This window comes from Hyla sarda, chromosome 6 (genome assembly GCF_029499605.1).
Source record: "Hyla sarda isolate aHylSar1 chromosome 6, aHylSar1.hap1, whole genome shotgun sequence".
Classification (NCBI taxonomy): Eukaryota; Metazoa; Chordata; class Amphibia; order Anura; family Hylidae; genus Hyla; species Hyla sarda.
Genome location: NC_079194.1, coordinates 15,411,348 through 15,437,384, shown reverse-complemented (window position 1 = coordinate 15,437,384; position 26,037 = coordinate 15,411,348). Strand labels below are relative to the sequence as shown.

The following is a 26,037-nucleotide window of genomic DNA, read 5'->3' as shown; positions in this document are numbered from 1 at the left end:
TCCCGGAGCACGTTCGCTTCGGGTCTGATGACTGCTGATCATGGGGCCGGAGTATTGTGATGTCACGGCTCCGCTCCCGTATGATGTCATGCTCCGCCCCCTCAATGCAAGCCTATGTGAGGGGGCTTGACAGCGGGACCCCCGTGATCAGGCATCTTATCCCCTATCCTTTTGATAGGGGATGAGTTGTTTTAGTGCTGGAGTACCCTTTAAGCTTACGCCTTTTACCATACGGGATCATTAACATCATATTTTTATAGTTTCTAGACATTTATGATACCAGATTTTTTTTTATTTTATTTTTTTATGAGAAAGGGAAGATTTTATTTTTATTGAGGAAAGGCTTATTCACTTAAATATATATATATATATATATACATCAACAGAAAAATGCAGCAGCACACTGCCAGCACAAGGATATAGGTGAAACATGAACATGCAGATAAAACATGGAGAGCTATACAGCTATGGTGTAATAGATGCAAATGAGAAACTATGAGATAGTGAGGCACTTAGCTCGCAAATTTGTCTCAGCCAGCGGCCAAATAGCTTGGACCGTCCCACCATGATAAGGTGGCCTCATTGGGACGGACCCTACACTGTGAATATGCCTCTGTGTGAACAGTTCAGTAAGCATGGCAGGATCTGGAATATTCAAGACACTAGGTCCATATAATAGTTTGGTATCAACTAAAGTGCTGGCTGACTTATTCTTCGTCTGTATTGCACATACGGGGGAGTGGCTACCTCCATGTTGGCCTTGCACCCCACCCACCTCTATCAGGTGTGTATATAAGGTGTATTGGATGTTCCAGACCCTGCCATGCTTACTGAACTGTTCACACAGAGGCATATTCACAGTGTAGGGTCCGTCCCAATGAGGCCACCTTATTGCTGTGGGACGGTCCAAGCTATTTGGCCGCCGGCAGAGACAAATTTGCGAGCTAAGTGCCTCACTATCTCATAGTTTCACATTTTCATCTATTACACCATAGCTGTATAGCTCTCCATGTTTTATCTGCATGTTCATGTTTCACCTATATCCTTGTGCTGACAGTGTGCTGCTGCATTCTTCTGTTGCTGTATATTTAGCCTAGTAGCGTGCACCTGCAGTCCAGGTCCATATAATAGTTTGGTATCAACTAAAGTGCTGGCTGACTTATTCTTTGTCTATATATATATATATATATATATATATATATATATATATACTTATACAAATTAAAATTTTTTATGTCCCCAATAGGGTAATATATATAGCAATAACTTGGTTGCTAATGCTGGTATAATAGGCATCACACTGATCTGCTTCTATGGTCTGTCAGAAGGCAGAACATAGAAGACTTCAGCAAAGCCGCAGCAGGCAAGTTAGGAGACCTCCGGCCGCCATCTTGACTCATCTTACAGCCGAGATTACTCTTCATTTTGTCCAATTAGTCTTACTTAGCCCTGAGGATACTTAAAGGGGTACTCCCACCCTAGACATCTTATCCCCTATCCAAAGGATAGGGGATAAGATGCCTGATTGCGGGGGTCCCGCCGCTGGGGACCCCCATAGTATTGCATGCGGCACCCACCTGTTTTTTGTCCGGAAGCGCTGGAGGGTCTGAGTCGCGACTTCGGGAACGGAAGTCTGTGATGTCAGGACTCTGCCCCTTTGTGATGTCACGCCCGTCCCCTCAATGCAAGTCTATAGGAGGGGGCGTGATGGCAGTAAAACATAAAGAGGACGTTACATACCTTCCATCGCTCCGCCTCTATCTTCTTTCTGGTTGCCGGTGGTCGGCGAGTCATATTGCACTCAGCCAATCACCGTCTGCAGCGAAGTCCCGCCTCAGCCGGTGAAAGGCTGAGCGGCAGTGTGACATTTTCGGTCCCGGCACGGATCGAGGATCGAGGTGGAGGCTGGAACAGGTTACCGGAGGAGTGATGGAAGGTATGTACCTCTTTTTTTTTTACTGCCGGCAGTATCACAGGCAATTTTCCCATCCCAGAGCACTCCTTTAATGTAATCAGGATTTATTTTGGTTTTCCATTTAGTCGATGAAATCTACTGACTGTCCATGACTTATGGATGAACTGCTCCAAGGCTCCGGTTCTTCAGATTTTTTTAAGATACATTTCAATAATAATATAATTGTTATACAGAGTTTTGTAAGTTTTTGTTTTAAAATGTGGGAATTGTTGGTTGAGGTGCTAACATTTAAATAACATGTAAATGCTCAGCCCTGTAATTTTACTCATTGTACTAATTATTCTTTGCTTTCTCCAAGGGGCTGATATTGCCATGTACGATGGCATCTACTCCAGGTACTTTACATCTTTCTCATCTAGTGGAAGATACAACCTAAAAGTTCGCGTTGAAAGCAGCAAAAATAAGGCTCGGTTGGTAGTACCCCGGAATCGGGCTCTGTATGTGCCAGGCTATGTGGAGAATGGTAGGAAAATGTATTGTAATTTATTTAGAGAAAAGAAAAGCGGGCATCACAACCGGGTTGACTGTGGTGCTAGCTGGTTGACTCGGTCCCAAGTCCCAAAAGTATATGTAGAAAAACAGCAGCACTCCAGGATATAAGTGAATAATGTGTGGCTTTATTCATCAAAACATCAGAGGTTGCGACGTTTCAGCCTTCTCACAAGGCCTTTGTCAAGCAGTGATAAGTACAAAGTGTGTGATATTTATATCATACAGGTGTAATTCAATTAATGACGCCATATGTTTACAAATGAGTATCAACACAAACGCAGTGACAGTATGATCATACGTGGACAGACAAATTACAAACACTGCATATACATCAGATGTCTGCCACGTATGAAAAAAACAAATCCATAACAAACTTGAACACAATATTCATAAAGTCCATAAACACAATGTGCATAATGACGTGATGAGTGTACCTTCTGGTGGAGGCGGAGTCCCGGCACATGTGGCGCACACCGGAGCTAGTGGAAACGCTGTATGGGATGGTGCAATGGCGTTTGCACCGTTTCCGGTCTGGAGGCGGAAGTGGCGTATGTAAACAAAAGGTCCATGTGGAGCAACTCGCGCATGCGCCCTTCTATGCCGTTTGGGCGTGCGCCATCTTGGAACCTGGCAGCACCTTGCTAACTGGTGTCATTACAAGCTTCTGTACAGCCGTTCACTGGTTATACCAGCACAACGTGGGGGTGGGGGATTACCCATTTTGAGGGGCGGTTGTCATAGAACGGAACCCGTTCTTCTAGACTTACCCGATCTAGCGTCAGTCCCGGTGGGCAACCATCCCAGCGACAGCACATCGGTCCGCTCACTTATATGGGTCATCCAGGCATCCACTATCCCATCTTTGTTCCTGGCTGTCTGCTTGTTGCCCGAGTATCCAAGGGTGCACAGGTATGGTGGCTTTGTTGAAAAAGGAAAATAAAAAGAAGGTCTTCCGACAGCGTTCCTCTTGTCCAGTGTGTTTCTTCATGCGCCGCTCCCCATCTCCAACTATAGAAGGAAAAAAATATATGATTACACACGTGAAAAGTTACAAAAAGGTACTACAGCTTACATTAGGGGGTACAGAGACATCCTGTTACTTAAGTTACATCAGGAGATACCTATAGTTATTCAGGGGTTACAGATTTTATGACTAATCTTGAAGTCCGTGTTAAGACCCTCTGGTTTCAGGGAATTTAAAATATAGATCTTCTGAGCTCTCTTCTTTTCAACGGGCTCACCCTGTCACCACCTTTCTTTAGTGGAGGAATGTGATCTATCAACATAAAGCGTATGTCTTTTTCAGTATGCCCAGCATCGTCAAAATGTTAAGCAACTGGAAGGTCCTTTCTCTTTTTCCTGATTGTGTACCTATGATGGTTTATCCTAGTTTTAAAATCCCAGGTTGTCTCCCCTATATATAACAACTTACAGGGGCACCAGAGGGCATAGACCACATAGGTAGAGTTACATGTTAGATAATGTTTTAGTAAAAATTATTTTCCAGTGGTGGGGTGAATAAATTTAGACCCATTCTGCATAAAGGGGCAATTTATACAAGATCTACAAGGGAAAGATCCGGGGTTGGCACTCGTAATATAACCTTGTCTGGGGCCCCGTAGTGACACGTCTGCTCTCACCAGATGGTCCCTAAGGTTGCCCGGTCTGCGGTAGGACATAAGGGGAAAGGACTGAAATTATGTGATCTTTTCATAGCCATCTTTAAGGATATGCCAGTGTCTCCTCAATATACCTGACATTCTCCCCGAGATGCCCGAAAAGGTGAAAACAAATGCAATTCGAGGGGGCTCGTTCTTCTTCTGACGTGTATCACATATGTTTGTATCCGGATGTAGGATCCTAGCTTTACACTGGTTTACGAAGTTCTGGGGATAGCCACGTTTTGTGAAGTTCGAAGCCATCCGAGTAAGGGCTGGCTCCAATCTCTCAACAGAGCTGACTATCCGTTTAGCCCTTAGCATCTGACTGTTGGGAAGGGAATTGAGCATGTGCCTAGGGTGTTGGCTGTCGTACCTCAGTATTGAGTTACTGTCTGTAGGTTTTACAAACAGATCAGTAACTAGACAATACCCATCGATGCTTACCAAGGTGTCCAAGAATTGGACAGCAGAGGTTGAACATGTTAATGTGAATTGAATGTTAGAATGTGCATTATTCAAAAAATCATGAAAGGCTTGAAGTTGGATGTTATCACCGGACCAGACGAGGAAGATGTCGTCGATGTATCTCCACCACCCCAGCACATGGCTGAAGTGGTGGGACACAAAGACGACATCCTCCTCTAGATGGGCGACGAACATATTCGCATATGTTGGTGCGACGTTCGTCCCCATCGCGGTCCCGACACTCTGAATGTAAAACTGCTCATTGAACCTGAAGTAGTTCCTGGTTAGGACTATCCCCAGGAGATCAATCAGCAAGTTTACCTGGTCTGTGGAGAAATCATGATGAATAGCCTGTTGAACAGCTGCTATTCCACCCTCATGGGGAATAGAAGTGTAAAGGCTTACTATGTCTAGTGTTGCCAAAATGGCGCCCTCAGGTACAAACACATTTTTGATTTTCTCAAGGAAATCTGAGGTGTCACGTATGTACGATTTAGCCCCGCTGCCATAAGGTTGTAAGGCCTTATCTAAAAAGATGGAAATATGACTAGTAATGGATTCCCAGTGACTTGTGAATTTTTGGTAATATGTACAGGTATGGGGTGATAGGATTTTTTACCAATAAGAAGTCAAACAATGGTTTATCAATAAGGCCAGTTTCCAAAGCGGGGAGCAATATCGCCTTGATATCTCTCTCAATATCCCATTTGGGATCAATATGCACTTATATCCTGGAGTGCTGCTGTTTTTCTACTTGTAATTTATTTAGCTATAGTTAATGTATTCTGCTTTATATTTTATGGTGTGTGAACATAGACTTAGTCTTCCAGTCAAAATAAAACAGCCTACCAAAACTAGATGACTATTACCAGACATTCTAGACTAATTTCACCATTAAAGGGGTATTCCGCCCCTAGACATCTTATCCCCTATCCAAAGGATAGGGGATAAGATGTCAGATCGCCGGGGTCCCGCTGTTGGGGACCCCGGGGATCGCAGCTGCAGCACCCCGCTATCATTACTGCGCAGTGCGAGATCGCTCTGCACGTAATGACGGGCAATACAGGGGCCGGAGCATCTTTACGTCACGGCTCCACCCCTCGTGACATCACGGCCCGCCCCGCCAATACAAGTCTATGGTAGGGGGGCGCGGCGGTCGTCACGCCCCCTGCCATAGACTTGCATTAAGGGGACAGGCCGTGATGTCATGAGGGGCGGAGCCATGACGTCACGCTGCTCCGGCCCCTGTATCACCTGTCATTACGCACAGAGTGAACTCGCTCTGTGCAGTAATGATGGCGAGGTGCGGCAGCGGCGATCCCCGGGGTCCCCAGCAGCGGGACCGCGGCGATCTGACATCTTATCCCCTATCCTTTGGATAGGGGATAAGATGTCTAGGGGCGGAGTACCCCTTTAAGGGACTTGCAATCCTGTATATTCAGGTTGGTTTGGGTGATCCTCCTGTAAGGCCTTGTTGCATTAATTAACCACCTAACTGACCTTAAAGGAATACTTTGCTGATCAGCATTTGGAACAAACTGTTCCGAATGCTGGAGCTGGCATTGGGAGCTCGTGACTTCATAGCCCCACCCCCTCATGACATCATGCCCCGCCCATTCAATGCAAGTCTATGGGAGGGGGTGTGACAACTGTCACGCCCCCTCCCATAGACTTGCATTGAGGGGGCGGGGTGTGATGTCACGAGGGGGCAGGGCTATGAAGTCACAAGCTCCCGGAGCCGGCTCCAGCATTTGGAACAGTTTGTTCCAAACGCTGAGCAGCGGAGTACCCCTTTAACAACTTAACACATAAGTGTATTCTTTGATTTATTTAGGAGTGGTCACCATGAATCCACCAAGACCTGTAATCGAGGAAGAAGAACTTGTTGTGGACACATTTAGCAGAACCGCATCAGGTGGAGCTTTTGAGATAACTAATATACCAGCTACACTTCCGACAGATATTTTTGGACCAGAGAAAATAACAGACCTAGAGGCAAAAATAGTGGACGACATTGTTGTTTTAGCCTGGACAGCCACCGGTGATGACCTGGACCGGGGAATTGGTGAGATGTTTATATACAATATATCTGTTACGCTTTAAAGCTAATAATTTAATTCATTCATTGGCTTAAAGGGTACTCCGGGGGAAAACTTTATTTTTTTTTATGAACTGGTGCCAGAAAGTTAAGCAGATTTGTAAATTACTTCTATGTAAAAATCTTAATCCTGTCAGTACTTATTAGCAGCTGTATGCTACAAAGGCAATTATTTTCTTCTTGAATTTTCTTTTTGTCTTGTCCACAGTGCTCTCTGCTGACAACCCTGTCTCTGTCAGGAACTGTCCAGAGCAGCATAGGTTTGCTATGGGGATTTTCTCCTACTCTGGACAGTTCCTGATATGGGCATCAGGTGTCAGCAGAGAGCACTGTGGTCAAGACAAAAAGAAATTCAAAAAGAAAAGAATTTCCTCTGTAGCATACAACTGCTAATAAGTACTGGAAGGGTAAAGATTTTTTAATAGAAGTAATTTACAAATCTGTTTAACTTTCTTTCACCTCCTTGGCACACATTTCATGAACTATCTAAATTGGATTTCATACATAATATTGCATTGTACACAACTCATTACACCAACATATTCTTGCAGATGCTTACTGAATTTACCGACATTGCGGGACACGCTTGTCTGCCAACATTTGCTTGTCAAAGGGGAACTGCGCTGTTGGGGCCCCCACGATCTCCCACAGCACCCGGCGTTCTAAACAAATGCTGGGTTCCTGCGGCAGTGGTCGTGACATCACGGCCATGCCCTCTTGTGACATCAGGCCACGTTCCCTCCATTCATGTCTATGGGAGGGAAGCGTGTCTGTCAACACGCCCCCTCCCATAGACATGAATGGAGGGACGTGGCGTGACGTCACGAGGTGGCGTGGCCATGACATTTGGATCCCGGCCACTGGCTCCGAGCATTCTGAACAAAATGTTCAGAACGCTGAAGCACGTAACCCTTTAAGATCTGTCAGTGGACTTGACCACTGGTCGGTATTAAATTCAATTTTGCTTATTCAGAAAATAAAGTAATCCTTACATTTATATAAGTTTTTCAAAATTGTTATATTTTTTTTAAGCTTCAACCACCCCCTTACAACAGCTGGTCCCTGGATTACCCCAAAACCCCTCACCCCACCCCTCCCTCTTGAAGGCAATATTGCCCACTTTGAAATCAATTTACAGCTATGATGGACCGGTGGCCAAAATAAAAATATGTAGGTTGTGCGGTCATGAACACAACCCCCCTCCCCCCCTTCCGAGAAATTGGACTGAGAGGAGGTCTAATTATGATATGCTGTGTGTGTTGGAGGTGTGGATGGGTTTACCAGGATGGGGGCAATCCCAGTAGCATGGAGTGCGTGGCAAATGGTCTGATGTTCAGCAGCCACCATGGTGTCTTCTCCTGGCTCTTCTCCGCTGCGTCTCCTATAGACTTTTCTTTGCTGCTGGGATTTTCTGTAAGAGAGCATGAGGTCCGAAGTCAGTGAAGTATTCCGCAGGATCTAATGAGGTCACCAAAATATCTCCAGGTCTTGGTGGCTGGGGAATGCCTGACAAGACTACAGGGCCACATTACATGTAATATATATGGCCACGCCCCAGTAAACCCACCCTGATACATGCAGATCATTATAATTAGAATCCCACCCATCAGATGGACTCATATATCAAGAACAGACGGTGGGGGCAATAAACACACCGTAAAGAGGTATGTGTTCATCTATTCATGCTAAAACACTGTTTTTGTTTTGACCACAGGTCCTCTTTTTTATCCCGTATAACTATGAAAATCCTTTTACATTGAGGTCCAGATGAGGAGATATTTTCTTTAAGTGGCATACCAAGGGGGGGGGGGAGGCTTTCCGCCGCGGGTACCACTCACAAGAGGGGTGCCATGACAGAGTCACCCCCCCATCCACTGCTGCACCGCAACCGTGACGCTTTGCCGCCCTGCGCCTGCATCTGTGGACAGGGCCGGCGTTAGGGCGCGGCAGATCGGGCAATTGGCCAGGGCCCCCATCCCCCAGGGGGCCCCCTGTGGGCTGCCATATTTTCTTTTATTCCTGGCAAAAGTACAAACATTTTCAGTGTCAAACTCCTTGGGGGGAGATTTATCAAAACCTGAACAAGGGAAAGGTGGACCAGTTGCCCATAGCAACCAATCAGATCACTTCCTCATTTTCCAGAAGCCTTTTTAAAAATGAAAGAAGCAATCTGATTGGTTGCTATGGGCAACTGGTCAATTGTCCCTCTGCACCTTTTCCTCTTTTTCCAACTTTTTCTCTTTTTCTTAGGTTTTTAGCTTTGATATATCTCCCCCCTTTTCTTTGCCAGATCGCAATTACTTCTGACCACATGGTTGAGACGGGAAACGGATGGGTCTTTCATGTGTTTTAGAAAGTTTCCAATGCAATGTATGTGGTTAACAGTAAAATGAAAGGTTATCAAAGTAATCTGAATGACTACGGTAATATGATATAGTTTTGAATTTTTTTCCCCAGCTACGAGCTATGACTTGAGGATGAGCGTTAACCCTAAAGACCTTAGAGACAACTTTAATGGAGCAACTAAAGTGAACATTTCTATTATCACTCCACAAGAAGCTGGGAAACGAGAAACATTCTCATTCGCGCCAAAAAATGTTATTATAAAAAATGGGACCATTCTTTTCTTTGCTTTAGTCGCAATTGATAAAGTGGATAAAAGGTCAGGTGTGTCTAACATAGCCCAAGCCGCTCTTGTCCTCCCACCACCACCGGCTCCGACAACACCGTCTCCGACAACACCGACTCCGATAACACCGGGTCCCACAACAAGACCTGCAGATGAGAGGAACATAACCACAATGACATTGATAGTATGTTCTACCGTCATCCTTATCTGCATCATTATAAGTATCACTACCTGTATCGTCAGCTGCCAGAGGGAGAAGAGGAGCAATAAAAAAATTAGAAGGGTTCATAAGTTTAATACAAAGTTGGATTCCTTTTTCAGAAAATAAATAATATTCTTTATACAATAATGAAAAGTTATAAATGTATCCAATGTACTTTAAAAATAAATTCCTCATGATTTCTAAAATTGTTGCCATTTTTGGTTAAACTTTTATGGGGGGGGGGGGGGGGGGGGGGGAAAGTGCCCTGCTTATGTGAAGGACCAGTACCGATACAAAGATCAATACAAATCATGGCTTTGATAAACTTACTATAAGGCCACATTCACACTGCATTATTTTGGGCAGAATTTTGGAAACTTGCTTTCTTCCAAAAGGGAAAAAAAAAATGTTCTAATTGACACCTATTATAGGAAGTTATCCAGTAAGTCGGTGTCCATTCCTTTGAAGGCTATGGACACCTGTTAAAGGGGTACTCCGCAGCTCAGCGTTTGGAACAAAATGTTCCGAATGCTTAGAGCCGGCGCCGGGAGCTCATGATGTCATAGCCCCGCCCCTCATGACGTCACACCCGCCCGCTCAATGCAAGTCTATGGGAGGGGGCGTGACGGATGTACCCCTTTAAGTTTAAGTACCCCGTTAAGTTTAAGTTTGTTACTTCACCGTCCAGAATCTCAACTGCTTTAAAGGGGTATTCCGGTGAAAACCTTTTTTTTATTTTAAATCAACTGGTGGCAGAAAGTTAAACATATTTGTAAATTACTACTATTAAAAAATCTTAATCCTTCCTGTACTTATTAGCTGCTGAATACTACAGAGGAAATTCTTTTCTTTTTGGAATGCTCTCTGATGACATCACGACCACAGTTCTCTCTGCTGACGTTATTATAATAATAATAACGCTATATTTATTGTTGTCCTTAGTGGGATTTTAACCCAAGTCCCCAGCACTGCAAGTCAGCAATGCTAACCACTGAGCCACCATGCTGCCCTTAGCATACAACTGCTATGCATCTGCTATGCATGGTTGCTAAAATGGACAGAGATGTCAGCAGAGAGCACTGTGCTCGTGATGTCATCAGTGTTCCAAAAAGAAAGGAATTTCCTCTGTAGCATTCAGCAGCTAATAAGTACTGGAAGGATTAAGATTTTTTATTAGAAGTAATTTACAAATATGTTTAACTTTCTGCCACCAGTTGATTTAAAAGAAAAAAGGTTTTCACCGGAGTACCCCTTTAAGTAAAGCTGTAAGAGAAGGAAATCAATTATGGTCAAAGGCTACAAGACATTTGTATATGTTAAATCACTTTCTTCCTGGTACAAGGAATCAGGGGCTGCCATGATCTCTCACCCAGTACTTTGAGTTCTTAACATGCCTTGGCTCTCATGATATATGGTTCATGTGTTATATAGAGATTCTATATTTTTTATTGCCTTAAAGGGGTACTCCGGTGCTTTATTATTATTATTATTATTATTATTATTTTAATCAACTGGTGCAAGAAAGATAAACAGATTTGTAAATTACTTCTATTTAAAAATCTTAACCCTTCCAGTACTTATCAGCTGCTGTATGCTCCACAGGAAGTATGTTTCTTTTTGAATTTCCTTTCTGTCTGACCACAGTGCTCTCTGCTGACACCTCTGTCCATGTCAGGAACTGTCCAGACTAGGAGCAAATCCCCATAGCAAACCTCTTCTGCTCTGGACAGTTCCTGACATGGACAGAGGTGGCAGCAGAGAGCACTGTGGTCAGACTAAAAAGAACTACACAACTTCCTGTGGAACATACAGCAGCTGATAAGTAGTGGAAGGTTTAAGAAAAAGGCTGGCACCAGTTGATTACAAAAAAAATTGATTAGAAAAAATAGTTTTCTCCCGGAGTACTGCTTTAAAGCCAGGCAGGACAATATGGTACTCCATTAACATCCAGTAATCATATGGCAGCAATTCAACACATTTAGGAATGTATATGTGGACAAGACAACTTGAAGTTCACACCAAGCATCAAAATGGAATAGAAAGGCAATTTAAGTGACTTTGAACGTGACATGGTTGTTAGTATCAGAAAAGCCGGTCTAAGTATTTAAGAAATCTTCTGAGATTTTCACGCACAACCATCTCTAGGGTTTACAAAAAGGGTCCGAACTATTTGAAAGTATAAAGAGAGGGGAAGTTGTGAGGACAAAAATGTTTTGTTGATGTCAGAGGAGAATCGGCAGACTGGTTTGAGACGACAGAAGGGCAAAAGCAACTCAAATAGCCACAATTACAACTAAGGTTTGCAAAATAACATCTCTGACCACACAACATGTCTAACCTTGAAGCAGATGGGCTACAGCAGCAGAAGACCACACCGGGGGCCACTCCTGTCAGCTGAAAACAGGAAATTAAGGCTATAATTCACACAGGTCACCAAAATTGGACAATGGAAGAATGTTGTCTGGTCTGATGAGTCTTGATCCCAGATGTGACATTCAAGGTCAGAATTGATGCATACAACATAAAGTATGGATCCATCCTGCCTTGTATCAGGTTCTGGCTGATGGGGGTGTAATAGTGTAGGGAACATATCTGGGAACTTTGGGCCCCTTAGTACCAATTGATCCTGGTACAAACACCACAACCTACCTGAGTATTGTTACTGACCATGTCCATCCCTTTATGACCACAGTGGACCCATCTTCTGATGATACTTCTAGCAGGATAATGCCCCATGTCACATGACATCATCTCATACCGGACAATGAGGTCACATGACATCATCTCATACAGGACAATGAGGTCACATGACATCATCTCATAAAGGACAATGAGGTCACATGACATCATCTCATACTGGACAATGAGGTCACATGACATCATCTCATAAAGGACAATGAGGTCACATGACATCATCTCATATTGGACAATGAGGTCACATGACATCATCTCATAAAGGACAATGAGGTCACATGACATCATCTCATACAGGACAATGAGGTCACATGACATCATCTCATAAAGGATAATGAGGTCACTGGACTCCAATGGCCTCCACAGTCACCAGATCTCATCCAATAGATCACCGCTGGGATGTGGTGGAAGCGGAGATTCTCATCATGGATCCGACAAATCTACAGCAACTGTGTGATGTCATCATGTCCATATGGAGGAGCTGTGTGATGTCATCATGTCCATATGAACTGTGTGATGTCATCATGTCCATATAGAGGAACTGTGTGATGTCATCATGTCCATATGAACTGTGTGATGTCATCATGTCCATATAGAGGAACTGTGTGATGTCATCATGTCCATATGGAGGAACTGTGTGATGTCATCATGTCCATGTGGAGGAACTGTGTGATGTCATCATGTCCATATGGAGGAACTGCGTGATGTCATCATGTCCATATAGAGGAACTGTGTGATGTCATCATGTCCATATGGAGGAACTGTGTGATGTCATCATGTCCATATGGAGGAACTGTGTGATGTCATCATGTCCATATAGAGGAACTGTGTGATGTCATCATGTCCATGTGGAGGAACTGTGTGATGTCATCATGTCCATATGGAGGAACTGTGTGATGTCATCATGTCCATATGGAGCAAAATCTCTGAGGAATGTTTACTGCACCTTGTAGAAAGTATAAAGGGGTCTGACCAGGCACTAGACAGGTGTACCTAATAAAGTGGCCAGTCAGTGTACTTCATCTAACCAAAATATTGTACCCACTGAGAATGAATGAAAGGGACCGGGACCTGTAGAATGAATGTTTTTGGAGCCAATCTTTAAAGCCAAGTTGATTTATATAGAACCTTTGTTTTATTACATTTGAAGTAGGTTAAAGCTCTATGTAGAACTCAATAAACATATTCCTGGTTATGTCTGATGTTATTTTATCACACATTGTAACGCACGTTTATTGCCTTGAAGGGAAGAAAATATGAAAACTTAGTTTCCTTGTTAAATGAAGGACGATTCATCTCAGGTTGTTATATTCTTATCATTTTACACTAAGGTGTCACAAAGTCCAGACACAACATCTGATAAGTTATAGGAGGATATAAATGTAGCATATGAGGAAACAATATTCATATAGCAGGTTTATGTTCATACTGTCGTGATTGGTAAAAATGACACCCAGAAATATTTTATCATTCCTTTTTATTCTTCACATTTTTGCCAATAGTGAGAGTTCTATGGTCAAACTCAATAATGGGGGGTATGAAGATATAGTTATCGCCATCGATCCTAAAGTCAAGGAAGATCTCCAGATCATTGAGAATATTAAGGTAAGAATTATATATGTATTAAGCATAAGTATATAGTAAATGTCATATTTATTAAACTTAAAAATCTGTCTATGTAGCTGGAGTTAAAGGCAATAGCAGCCAATATCAAGGCTCTGTTATGAGTTGGACAGTGATTACAGCTACCTCCAATAGGGGGCACAAAAGAGACAGCATTCCGCCATCTGAAGGAGGGCTAATTTGCATATTTATTTCTTTCCTAGGAAGCATTGCCTGTTCACATGACTGAAAATGTACAGACATTTGATTGATCCTGCGGGCACTAGGACCGCCTGGAAATGAGCTGTGTTATAGACAGCAATGCATTTCCATGCGGAATCCATAGAAAAAAATTGTCTATTCTTACTATGGACTCTGGAATTGGGATTTCTGCAGCAGGAACATCTGCTGCGGAAATTCTGTTACGTGCACAGTGCAGCAGAATCCCATTGAAATGAATGGGTCTCTGCTGCAGCAGAATGTCCATGCAGAATTTTTGGGCAAAATTCGGCACGGACATTCCGCCATGTGAACATTGCCTAAGTCTCCCTACAGCAGCTAGTGGTGTCTATACAAATAGAAGCTTTAACTCCTCATATATATATATATATATATATATATATATATATATATATATATATAAAATCTCTTCCATATACATGTAAAAAGACCGCTTCTGACATAGAGACATGATAAAAGTTGTGATAGATGAGAGTTGAGAGCTGAGATGCCCAATGGTCTGCAGCGCTTCTTGCCCTGTTGGATTCCTCGTCTTTTCTCAGAGATCTGTTTGGCCGTAGACAATGAATGATATGTATACTGCACTGTGGGGAGAGCTGGACAGGCACAACAGTCACTAAAGGACCCCTGGTCCTTCATTCTAGTCAAGTGCACAGTAAGCTTAGCCCAACAGGATGGGAGAGCAGTCTAGCTAGGTCAGTAGCAGTAGTTACCATCTGAGGTCCATAGCTAGGAGTAATAAGGGTTGTCAGGTTCAGTCTGAAATCCAATATTCAGAAGAATAACTCAGCACACAAATTCAGGAATGCTATTAAAGTCTGGATAGAATAATCACTGGCCAGCAGACTGACTAACACAGGGAAAAGGGAGCAAAGCTTGATGGGCCGGCCACCCATCTCCCTGATTAGCTATGCAGCCCAAATAGCAGAAAGGCGGATGTCATGATAGGGAGTAGTGCAGACCTGTACATTCCCTAATTGGCAGCCCTTAACTGGGCGACGTTCCCTAGACTTGCCAGGTCAGCAACACACAGACAAAACAAGAACCAAATAAAAACACAGAAGGATAACCAAGAGCAAGTAAAAAAGCTGGACAGTGTACTACAGAATCATAACTGAAATTACATCATACTCAAACACAGAACTACAAAGGTTTAAACCAGAAAGTCAAGGTCATGTCTGAATCAGTCCATTACAGTCTGTATAAAACAATTTAAGCCTGGATAGAACAATCACTGGCCAGCAGACTGACTAAAAGAGCACAGGACTTCGGAGCAAAGCTTGATGGGCCGGCCACCCATCTCCCTGATTAGCTATGCAGCCCAAATAGCAGAAAGGCGGATGTCATGAAAGGGAGTAGTGCAGACCTGTATGTTCCCTAAAAGGCAGCCCTTAACTGGGCGACGTTCCCTAGACTTGCCAGGTCAGCAACACACAGACAAAACAAGAACGAAATAAAAACCACAGAAGGATAACCAAGAGCAAGTAGAAAAGCTGGACAGTGTACTACAGATTCATAACTAAAATTAGAACACAGAACTACAAAGGTTTAAACCAGAAAGTCACGGTCATGTCGGAATCAGCAGGCAGAAGAGTAGTCAGGTAACAGGCAAATAGGAACTAGGGTCAGGAATGCTGCTGATTAGTAGGAACCACAAACTTCACATAGGAGATATCCTCCACTGGGTGATGTGAGCGCCGGTGTCATGGCTGATTGCCCTGATGCTCCCACCTCCTGATTGGCAGAAGCCAGGGAGCCGCGGACACTGCGGCCATTGCTGGAGCGAGGCCAGTTAAAGGGGTACTCCCGTGGAAAACTTTTTTTTTTAAAATCAACTGGTGCCAGAAAGTTAAACAGATTTGTAAATTACTTCTATTAAAAGATCTTAACCCTTCCAGTACTTATTAGCTGCTGAATACTACAGAGGAAATGGTTTTCTTTTTGGAACACCGTGCTCTCTGCTGACATCTCTGTCCATTTTAAGAACTGTCCAGAGTAGGAGAAAATCCCCATAGCAAACATATGCTGCTCTGGACAGTTCCTTAAAGGGACAGAGATGTCAGTAGAGAGCAGTGTGGTCATGATGTCAGCAGAGAGCTCTGTGTTCCAAAAAGAAAATAATTTCCTCTCTAGTATTCAGCAGCTAATAAGTACTGGAAGGATTAAGATTTTTATTAGAAGTAATTTACAAATCTGTTTAACTTTCTGGCACCAGTTGATTTAAAAAAAATATATGTTTTCCACAGGAATACCCCTTTAAGTATATTACAACAACATCTAACATACAGGTTTATCTATTGAGGGTGGTCTTTAACATGGCAGAAGTTTTTTTTAAGTGACACTTTACTTCCCTTTCAAGGCAACAGTTTATTTATGTTCTCTGTGGCCCTATATTTATAGAACTACTGGGGCCCATCTACAACCTGTACAGGGGTCCCTTTAAAATAGCAAATATGACACATCCAAAATGTCCCAGGTCTATATGGGCTGATCTTCTTATTAGTGTTGAGCGGCATAGGCCATATTCGAATTTGCGAATATTCGCGAATATATGGACGAATATTCGTCATATATTCGCGAATATTCGCATATTCATAATATTCTCGTTTGATTTTCGCATATGCGAAAATTTGCGTATGCGAAAAATGAACATATGCGAAAATCAGCATATACAAAAATTAGCATATACAAAAATTAGCATAAGCAAAAATTTGCATATGCAAAGATTGGCATATGCAAATTTTCGCATATGCGAAACTTCACACGCCAGTCTCACACAGTAGTATTAGAGCCTTCTTTACACCACACAAGCTGGAATCACTGTGATGTGTACTGTGAAAAAAAAATATATATATATATTTGTAATTACGAATATATAGTGCTATATCGCGAATATGCGATATTCGTGAATAAAATTCGCATTGCGAATATTCGCGAGCAACACTACTTCTTATCAGCCATCGAATAAAGAACCAACTGCGCTGTCACTTTCTATTGAAATATAATAAAGTTACCTTGTGTTCTCCCTTCATGTTTCTGTTAGTGTTGCTCGCGAATATTCGCAATTCGAATTTTATTCACGAATATCGCATATTCGCGAATTCGCGAATATTTGCGAATATAGCGCTATATATTCGTAATTACGAATATTCGGGGTTTTTTTGGGGTTTTTTTTCACAGTACACATCACAGTGATCATCCCTCTCTGCTTCCAGCTTATGTGGTGTAAGAAGGTTCTAATACTACTGTGTGAGACTGGTGTGCGAATGTTCGCATATGCGAAACTTTGCATATGCTAATTTTCGCATATGCGAATTAACACTTATGCAAATTTTTGTATATGCAAATTTTAGCATATGTTAATTTTCGCACACGCGAATATTCGCATATGCGAAAATAAAATTAGAATATTACGAATATGCGAATATTAGCGAATATGACGAATATTCGTCCATATATTCGCGAATATTCGCAAATTCGAATATGGCCTATGCCGCTCAACACTAGTTTCTGTACATTACACTGACATATATAGCAGACAGGTAGGTAGAGCGGCACTTCAGGCAAAGTTCATATAGTGGTACATGTAGCAAATAGGCTCAGGCAGGGGCGGACACAGACAACAGAGGGCCCCTGTGCAAAGAATAAGCCTGCCCCCCCCCCCAGGTAATATGTTTGCTAGGTAAGCAGGTAGTACGTTTGCAAGTAGTAAATTAGGTAGGTAGAACATTCTCTAAGTAGGTAGGCAAGTAGTAAGTTTGCAAGTTATTTAGGCAGGTAGTAAGTTCAGTTGGTAGGAAGGCAAGTAAAAGGTTTGCCGCTAGGTAGGTAGGTTATACGTTTGTTAGGTAGGCAGGAAAAGTGTTTGCTAGGTAGGTAATATTTTTTGTTGGTAGGTAGGCAGGCATATGTTTGGTTGGTAGGTGGGTGACCATGTAACATTTGGTCGGTAGGCCCTTAGTCCAGTGTTTTCCAAACAGGCTTTGGCTGTTTGGGCATGCTAGGAGTTGTAGTTTTGCAACAGCTGGAGGCACTCAGGTTGGGAAACACTGGACTAAGGGCCCAACTACCCACCAAAATGCCACCTTCTTTTGCAAAACTCTAACTTCCAGCTTAAGACTGTCCGAGCATGCTGGGAGTTGTAGTTTTGCAACAGTTGGAGAGACAATGTTTCGAAAACACTGCTGTAGTCAGTGTTTCCCAACCTGGCTGCCTCCAGCTGTTGCAAAACTACAACTCCCAGTATGCCCGGACAGTCTTAAGCTGGGAGTTATCGTTTTTCAACAGCTGGAGGCACCCAGGATGGGAAACACTGGACTAAAGACCTACCTACCAAACCTGAGTGCCTCCAACTGTTGCAAAACTATAACTCCAAGCATGCCTGGACAGCTAAAGACTGTCCAGGATTCTGCTGGGAGTTGTAGTTTTGTAACAGCTGGAGGCACCCAGGTTGGAAAACAATGGACTAAGGACCTACCTATCAAACCTGAGTGCCTCCAGCTGTTGAAGAACTATAACTCCCAGCATGCCTGGACAGCCAAAGACTGTCAGGGGAATGCTGGGAGTTGTAGTTGTGCAACAGCTGGAAGTGCCCAGGTTGGAAAATACTGACTAAGGCAGTGTTTTCAAAACAGTGTCTCTCCAGGTGGTCCAAAACTACAACTCCCAGCATTCTCGGACAGTCTCTAGCTGTCCAGGCATGCTGGAAGTTATAGTTTTGCAACAGCTGGAGGCACACTGATTTGTAAACACTGGTGTACAAAAGCAGAGATACACACCATGTCCAACGGGTCACGTCCTATCTTCTCCACAGGCCAGGCATCCGTGAGTGATGTCGTCAAGGCAGGGGTCACGGCCTGCTCTGTATACTGTGTACAGCTCAGAGCGGCCCTGGGGCGGGAGGAAGCCGGGCAGGAGCAGTGCTGTCCGTAAACTTTTTGTTTTCTTTTGTTTCCGACAAGGGAGGCTGACATAAGACGGGGAAGGGGGCCCTGCAGATGCTCGCCATGGAGGTATGTGCGGGGCACCCTACTGTAGTCTGACTGATTGGCTGACTCAGACTGTATGTAGTCAGTCAATGAGCAGTGCACAGTGGCGGCCCCCAGCGGTCAGTGAGTGACAGACACACTCACTCACTGACAAGAAAGAAAAGAAAAAGCACAGGGCCGGCGGGCCCCCTGAAGCTCCGGGCCCCTTAGAGGAGTAGGGGTTGTACCCCCCGATGGCGGCCCTGGCCCTGACTGTGAGCAGCGGCGGTGCAGCGCTGCTGCTCAGTGTGTGTTGTGTGAGGGGGCCCTCTGCCCTTTCAATGGGCAGCGGGCCCCCTCACACACTAGGGCCCCTGTGCAACTGAACCGGCTGCACATATGGTATGGCCGCCCCTGGGCTCAGGTCAGGAGCCAAAGGACGCATCCAGAAAAAAGAAGGCAGCTACAGCACTCCAAATAGCAAATTCAAGTGGCAGCTTTATTCCAAATCTACACATAGGTGCAACGTTTCAGCTGCAAATGGCAGCTGAAACATTGCACCTATGTGTTGATTTGGAATAAAGCTACCACTTGGAATTTGCTATTTGGAGTGCTGCAGCTGCCTTCTTCTGGATACACACACAAACATATATATATATATATATATATATATATATATATATATATACAGTGGTCCCTCAAGTTACAATATTAATTGGTTCCAGGACGACCATTGCATGTTGAAACCATTGTATGTTGAAACCAGAACTCTATGGAAACCTGGGAATTGGTTCTGGAGCCCCAAAATGTCATCCAAAAAATAGGAAAAAGTGAGAAATAAAGAAAAATAAGTAGATAACTAATATAGATAAAGCAAATCCTTACATATAAATAAGAAAGATCTGCTGGGAGCTGTAAATCACTGTCTATGTCAGTGTTTCCCAACCAGGGTGCCTCCAGCTGTTGCAAAACTACAACTCCCAGCATGCCCGGACAGCCGTTGGCTGTCCAGGCATGCTGGGAGATGTAGTTTTGCAACAGCTGGAGGCACCCTGGTTGGGAAACAATGATTTAAGTAGAGGACAGGAGCTTCTTCAGGGTCCTATACAGTACACACCCAAATGTAGCCGCCCTTACTTGGTGTCCAAAGGAGCAGCTAACCCTGGCACAGGTAAGGAGTAGTACAGAACTTGTAGTTCCTCCCTGTACTGTAGGGGGCGCTACCAGACACCAGTCAGTGCATGCACTTCAGTAATACAGGTAAAGAGTACAGAACATGTAATACCTCCCTGTACTGTAGGGGGCGCTACCAGACAGCCAGTCAGTGCTTGCGCCTCAGTAATACAGGTGATTTACCAGTAAAATGCCCATTCTGATTGGTCGATTCCTCCAGTTGTGACACGTCTCACAGATCTGGACTGTCCGTACATTGCATGTTGAGTCTGGTTTCAAGTTACAATAGTCCAGAAAAGACCATTGTATGTTGAAACTATTGTATGTTGAGGCCATTGTAAGTTGAGGGATCACTGTATATATATATATATATATATATATATCTATCTATATATATATATATATATATATATATATATATATAATAGATTCAATGTTAACAGAGAAATGGTGTCCCTGCTTTTAACACTATGATGACTTATCAGAAACATAATAAGTAATCACCTTTTATTCTATTTTCTTCAAAGAATATGGTGAAAGAAGCCACAAGTTTACTGTTTGATTCCACAGGCAAGAGGGTCTATATACGTAGCGTGAAGATATTGATTCCTGTTTCCTGGTCTGCAAATGACTATCCGAGACCTAAAGTAGAAACATATGATAAGGTACAAGAAATTCAGCAATATTAATCGATAATGCAAGCAAATATGTGATTTGTTCCATTAGGCAAAAATTGTCCCCTTCTACTGTTACCAATCCCAAACACCCCCCCCCCCCCCCGCCGCACTCTCATGCTGATAAAAATTTCCTTTATTGAAGATCAGTAGAGATGAGCGGACTTACAGTAAATTTCATTCGTCACGAACTTCTCGGCTCGGCGGTTGCTGGCTTTTCCTGCATAAATTAGTTCAGCTTTCCGGTGCTCCGGTGGGCTGGAAAAGGTGGAGACAGTCCTAGGAAAGAGTCTCCTAGGACTGTATCCACCTTTTCCAGCCCACGGGAGCACCGGAAAGCTGAACTAATTTATGCAGGAAAAGTCATCAACTGCCGAGCCGAGAAGTTTGTGACAAATCGAATTTACTGTAAGTTCGCTCATCTCTAAAGATCAGCTCAGCTTTGTCCTGTATCTGTAAGACAAGCAATACAAATCTATGGAGAAGGGAGGAGGAAGCTCCACCCACCAGCTCTGGGAGAACTGCAAATTAGAGATGAAGCCTGCAGAGCAGAAATCTGCTGTAAAATACTGTATGCAAGTAACATAATGGTCAGAAATAGTGCTGCTTCTCATGTACACACACAGGGAAGCATATCCTAAGAAGCTACCCGAAACAACAGGTACACTCTACATTTTTACAGCAGAAATAATGGAAGGAATTTATTATTCCCTGCACCTGCACAGAGTAACAAAATCGCCCAGTTTTTTTTTTTTTTCACAAGTATTTTGGGCAAAGTTAGAGTTTGCACAACATTTTCGCACAAAGATGGCAGCTGGCACAAATAATTTGTGCAATTTTGCCAAGAAAAGAAATCCCCCCTATGGGTTTATTATGTGTTGTAGCTGTATGTGAAAACGTTTTCTGGGAACAGCAATATTTTCCTGTGCATTTGTCATGTGTACTTCCTCCTAATTTATCAAGAAGACTAATAATAGCTGAATAACTTAGATTTAAAGAACTCCAGCAAAGGTTAAAGGGGTACTCCCGTGGAATTTTTTTATTTTTATTTTTTTTTTAATCAACTGGTGCCAGAAAGTTAAACAGATTTGTAAATTACTTCTATAAAAAAATCTTAATCCTTCCAGTACTTTTTAGGGGCTGTATACTACAGAGGAAATGCTTTTCTTTTTGGATTTCTGTGATATTATGAACACAGTGCTCTCTGCTGACCTCTGCTGTCCATTTAAGGAACTGTCCAGAGCAGCATATGTTTGCTATGAGGATTTTCTCCTGCTCTGAACAGTTCTAAAAATGGACAGAGGTGTCAGCAGAGAGCACTGTGATCATGACATCAGCGAAATCCAAAAAGAAAAGCATTTCCTCAGTAGTATACAGCCCCTAAAAAGTACTGGAAGGATAAAGATTTTTTAATAGAAGTAATTTACAAATCTGTTTAACTTTCGGGCACCAGTTGATTTAAAAAAAAAAAGTTTTCCACGGGAGTACCCCTTTAATTTATCCCCTATCCACAGAATGGGGGATAAATAGCTGATCGTCGGTGGTCTGACCACTGGAACCCCAGCAATCTCCGGGACCGGACCATGGGCTCAGCGATGAAAAGACCGGAGTCCAGCTCTCGGGCATCATTGGCGCTCCCATAGAAATTAATGGAGTCCATGCCGTCTACCGATATATGACACACGTACCCCACTGAGAGCACCAGGGTCCTGTCCCAATGATTGTGGTGGGTACCAGCGGTCGGACCCCCGCGATCAGCTACTTATCCCCTATCCTGTGGAAAGAGGATAAGTTACCTTTTGCTAGAGTTCTCCTTTAAGAAAGTTTCAAAGTGTGGTATGGGCTGCATTGAGATTGCGCAAAGATTTGTAACAATTTTTTATGGATCTCATTTAATGAATCAGTCCCCACTGGAAAAGGGAAAACTCTTCTGACTTCAACCACACAACTTAAAGAATGTAGGCGTAAAACTGTTTGTGCAATTTAACCATTGTGCAAAAAATATTCCAACAATTTAACAATGTTAAAATCCCCTCATGTAGGCCACAGGGAAAACACTGTCCCAAAAAGATTAACTCCTTGAGAATCCAGACCAGATTTTGAGTGCAGGATTTCTAGTCCTCCATGCATTATGAATAGTGTCAATCTTCTGAAAAGCCACCAAATCCAATTTTGTGTGGTCTTTACAAAAAGGTTTCACCGTATATACTGGATGCAATGGACTACTGGGCACCATTACAGTAGGGAATTTCATACAGAAATATAAATTTAACCTGTTGAAGACTGAACCCAACTGAGCACTGATCTGCAAGTAATAAAATCATCTGCATGGCCCGAAAAAATAAATGAGAGAATCGTTTCTTTTAAATGTCTTAGGCTGGGTTCACACTGCAGAATTTCTGGGCAGAATTTCTGTCGGAGATCGAGCCGGCTGTGCTAGGACCGAGCAGACTGCATTGCTGCCTCCATAGACTGCAATGCATTTCTGGGTGGATTCTTTTGGGAGATCTGCTCAGAAATGCATTGCCATCTATGGGAACGGCAATGTAGTCCACTCGATCCTAGTGCTGCCGGCTCTTTCCCTGGCAGAAATTCTGCCCAGAAATTCCACAGTGTGAACCTAGCCTTAGGCTAAGTTTCTACTTGGATTTTTGTCTTGCGTTTTTTGGGTTGAAAAAAATGCCAAAAAAAGGCCTAGAAAAACGCCAGTGCAATGTCCTGAGTCTGGCATTTTTTCTGCTGTTTTTTCTGGCGTTTTTTCATTTGTGTGGAAATTGCACCTTGTCAATAATTTTTTTATTTATTTAATGAAATTTATATATTTTATAACAACATTTTTATTAATTGTTAATAAAGTGTGTGTAACTTTTTCTCTCTATTTTTTTACATTTTTTAGGTAGTACTACTACTCCCAGCATGGAACAGATTGTTCCATAATGGAAGTAGTAGTACCTGTAGTAATAGACATGTCGCCCCGAGTCTCAGTCTTGACACCCGATGCGATCGTCCATAATATAGCAGAGATGCGGCTCTATACAGCGCTCACATCTCGGCACTATACTCCGGCCAGTGATGTGAATAGAACATCACTCATTCATATTTTCCGCCCAGAGAGGTGATTGGCCGAATGGTTGCAGCCAATCATCGCTCTGAGGGAAATATGAATGAGTGGCTGGCCGGAATATAGTGCAGAGATGCGAGCACAGGAGAAAGCCGCTCTGCTTTTCTGCTATAGACAGGACGATCGCAGCGGGTGTCAGTAGTGATACCCACTGTGATCTGTTCCTACCTGCAGGTACTACAACTCCCAACATAGAGTACACTCTGCTCCATGCTGGGAGCTGTAGTATCTGCATTAATAGACAGATCGCAGCGAGTGTAACTTCTGATACATGATGTGATCTGTCTATTAATACAGGTACTACAGCTCCCAGCATTGAGCAGAGTGTGCTCCATGTTGGGAGTAGTAGTACCTGCAGTTAAGGAAAGATCACAGCGGATGCCACTCCCGACACCCGCTGTGATCCTCCTGTATAATATATAGATGTGGGCGGCCACTCTTCTATGGTCCCCTGCACTGACGTATATATACACCTATTCATATGTCCCACAGAGAGCTGTGATTGGCTGGAACCATCTGACCAATCACAGCTCTGCGGGAAATATGAATAGGTGTATATATACGGCAGTGCAGAGGACTATAGAAGAGCGGCCGCCGCATCTATACATTATACAGGAGGATCACAACAGGCGATCTGTCAATTAGTACAGGTACTACTACTCCCATCATGGAACAGTGTGCTCCATGCTGGGAGTAGTAGTACTACCTTAAAAAATGTAAAAAATAAAGAAAAAAATGAAACACACACACACACTACATTTTTATAATTGTCGTCTACATTTTAGGTCCCCGCTCACATAAATTGAACCCTGTTTAAAAATTAATAAAAAAATTGTTATAAAAAAAGATACATTTCGTTAGATACATTTTTTTCCTTCACTACTGTATCTTTTTTATTTATTTTTTTAATGGTACCCTACGAAATTATATTAAAAAAGATATCTCCATAATTTCTTAGGATCGCTAAAGTTCAAAAAAGAATAAAAACCGCCTGCAAAAATGCCAAAGTTAAAACCCACATGTCGTTTTTCTTGGCGTTTTTTCACTCTCATAGACTTCTATGGGAGAAAAATGCCACGATTTTGACAAAAAAAAAAAATCGCTAGTGGCTCAACATGCTGCGATTTTGGAAAACCGCAAAGGAGCTGAAAAACGCCAAAACAGAGTGAAAAAAATGCAAAAGGATAAAAAAACAAAACAAAGTGAAAAACGCCAAGTGGAATAAGATTTTTGCGATTTCTCATTGATTTACAACTAAAATCTGGCCGCAGCGTTTTTTTTGGGCCAAAAAAAGCCATGCGGCAGAATTGGCGTTTTTCTAAAAAAAAAAAAAAAATTGTAGCAACTTAGCCAATTAGAGACTGATCCCATAATTAAGGTGTCTTTGTGTGTTTATAACATCAGGCAGATATAATCATCGCTGATCCCAACGTGAAGTACGCAGATGATCCCTATACACAACATTATGGACGCTGTGGAGAACCAGGTCAATACATTCACCTTACACCCAATTTCCTGACTGATGACTCCCTCATCTCAGTGTATGGACCCCGAGGTAAGCAGAATGGAGTTTTATTTTATTTTATTTTTAGTTGATAGATGCCCAATATCTTATTCTGTGTCCTACACATATTCCTCTGTATACAGATCTCTGTTCAAGGGGAACAAATGACCATCAGGTATAATATCACTTATATCTCTAATCTACAGAAGAATGCTGGGAGGACACATATCATGTAATCCAAAAATAATCATTAAAGGGGTACTCCGGTGAAAACCTTTTTTCTTTTAAATCAACTGGTGGCAGAAAGTTAAACATATTTGTAAATTACTTCTATAAAAAAATCTTAAACCTTCCTGTACTTATTAGCTGCTGAATACTACAGAGGAAATTCTTTTCTTTTTGGAATGCTCTCTGATGACATCACGAGCACATTTCTCTCTGTTGAAGTTATTATAATAGTAATATTAATAACTCTTTATTTATTGTTGTCCTTAGTGGGATTTGAACCCAAGTCCCCAGCACTGCAAGGCAGCAGTGCTA

At 42.7% G+C, this 26,037-nt stretch overlaps 2 protein-coding genes across 2 annotated transcripts in view; both read left to right on the top strand.

Annotated features, from left to right (window-relative positions):
- LOC130277096 (calcium-activated chloride channel regulator 1-like) overlaps positions 1-9,707 on the top strand; it is a 63,002-nt gene extending 53,295 nt beyond the window's left edge. Inside the window, exons 13-15 of the mRNA XM_056527410.1 lie at positions 2,274-2,438; positions 6,428-6,658; positions 9,149-9,707. Coding sequence (XP_056383385.1) covers positions 2,274-2,438; positions 6,428-6,658; positions 9,149-9,648 — 896 coding nt within the window. The 3' untranslated portion in view covers positions 9,649-9,707. The remainder of the gene's footprint in view (positions 1-2,273; positions 2,439-6,427; positions 6,659-9,148) is intronic.
- A 3,955-nt stretch (positions 9,708-13,662) lies between these two features.
- Positions 13,663-26,037, top strand: part of LOC130275355 (calcium-activated chloride channel regulator 1-like) — a 52,031-nt gene continuing 39,656 nt past the window's right edge. The window contains exons 1-3 of the mRNA XM_056523228.1: positions 13,663-13,821; positions 20,726-20,863; positions 25,398-25,548. Of these exons, the coding sequence (XP_056379203.1) occupies positions 13,663-13,821; positions 20,726-20,863; positions 25,398-25,548 (448 nt within the window). The remainder of the gene's footprint in view (positions 13,822-20,725; positions 20,864-25,397; positions 25,549-26,037) is intronic.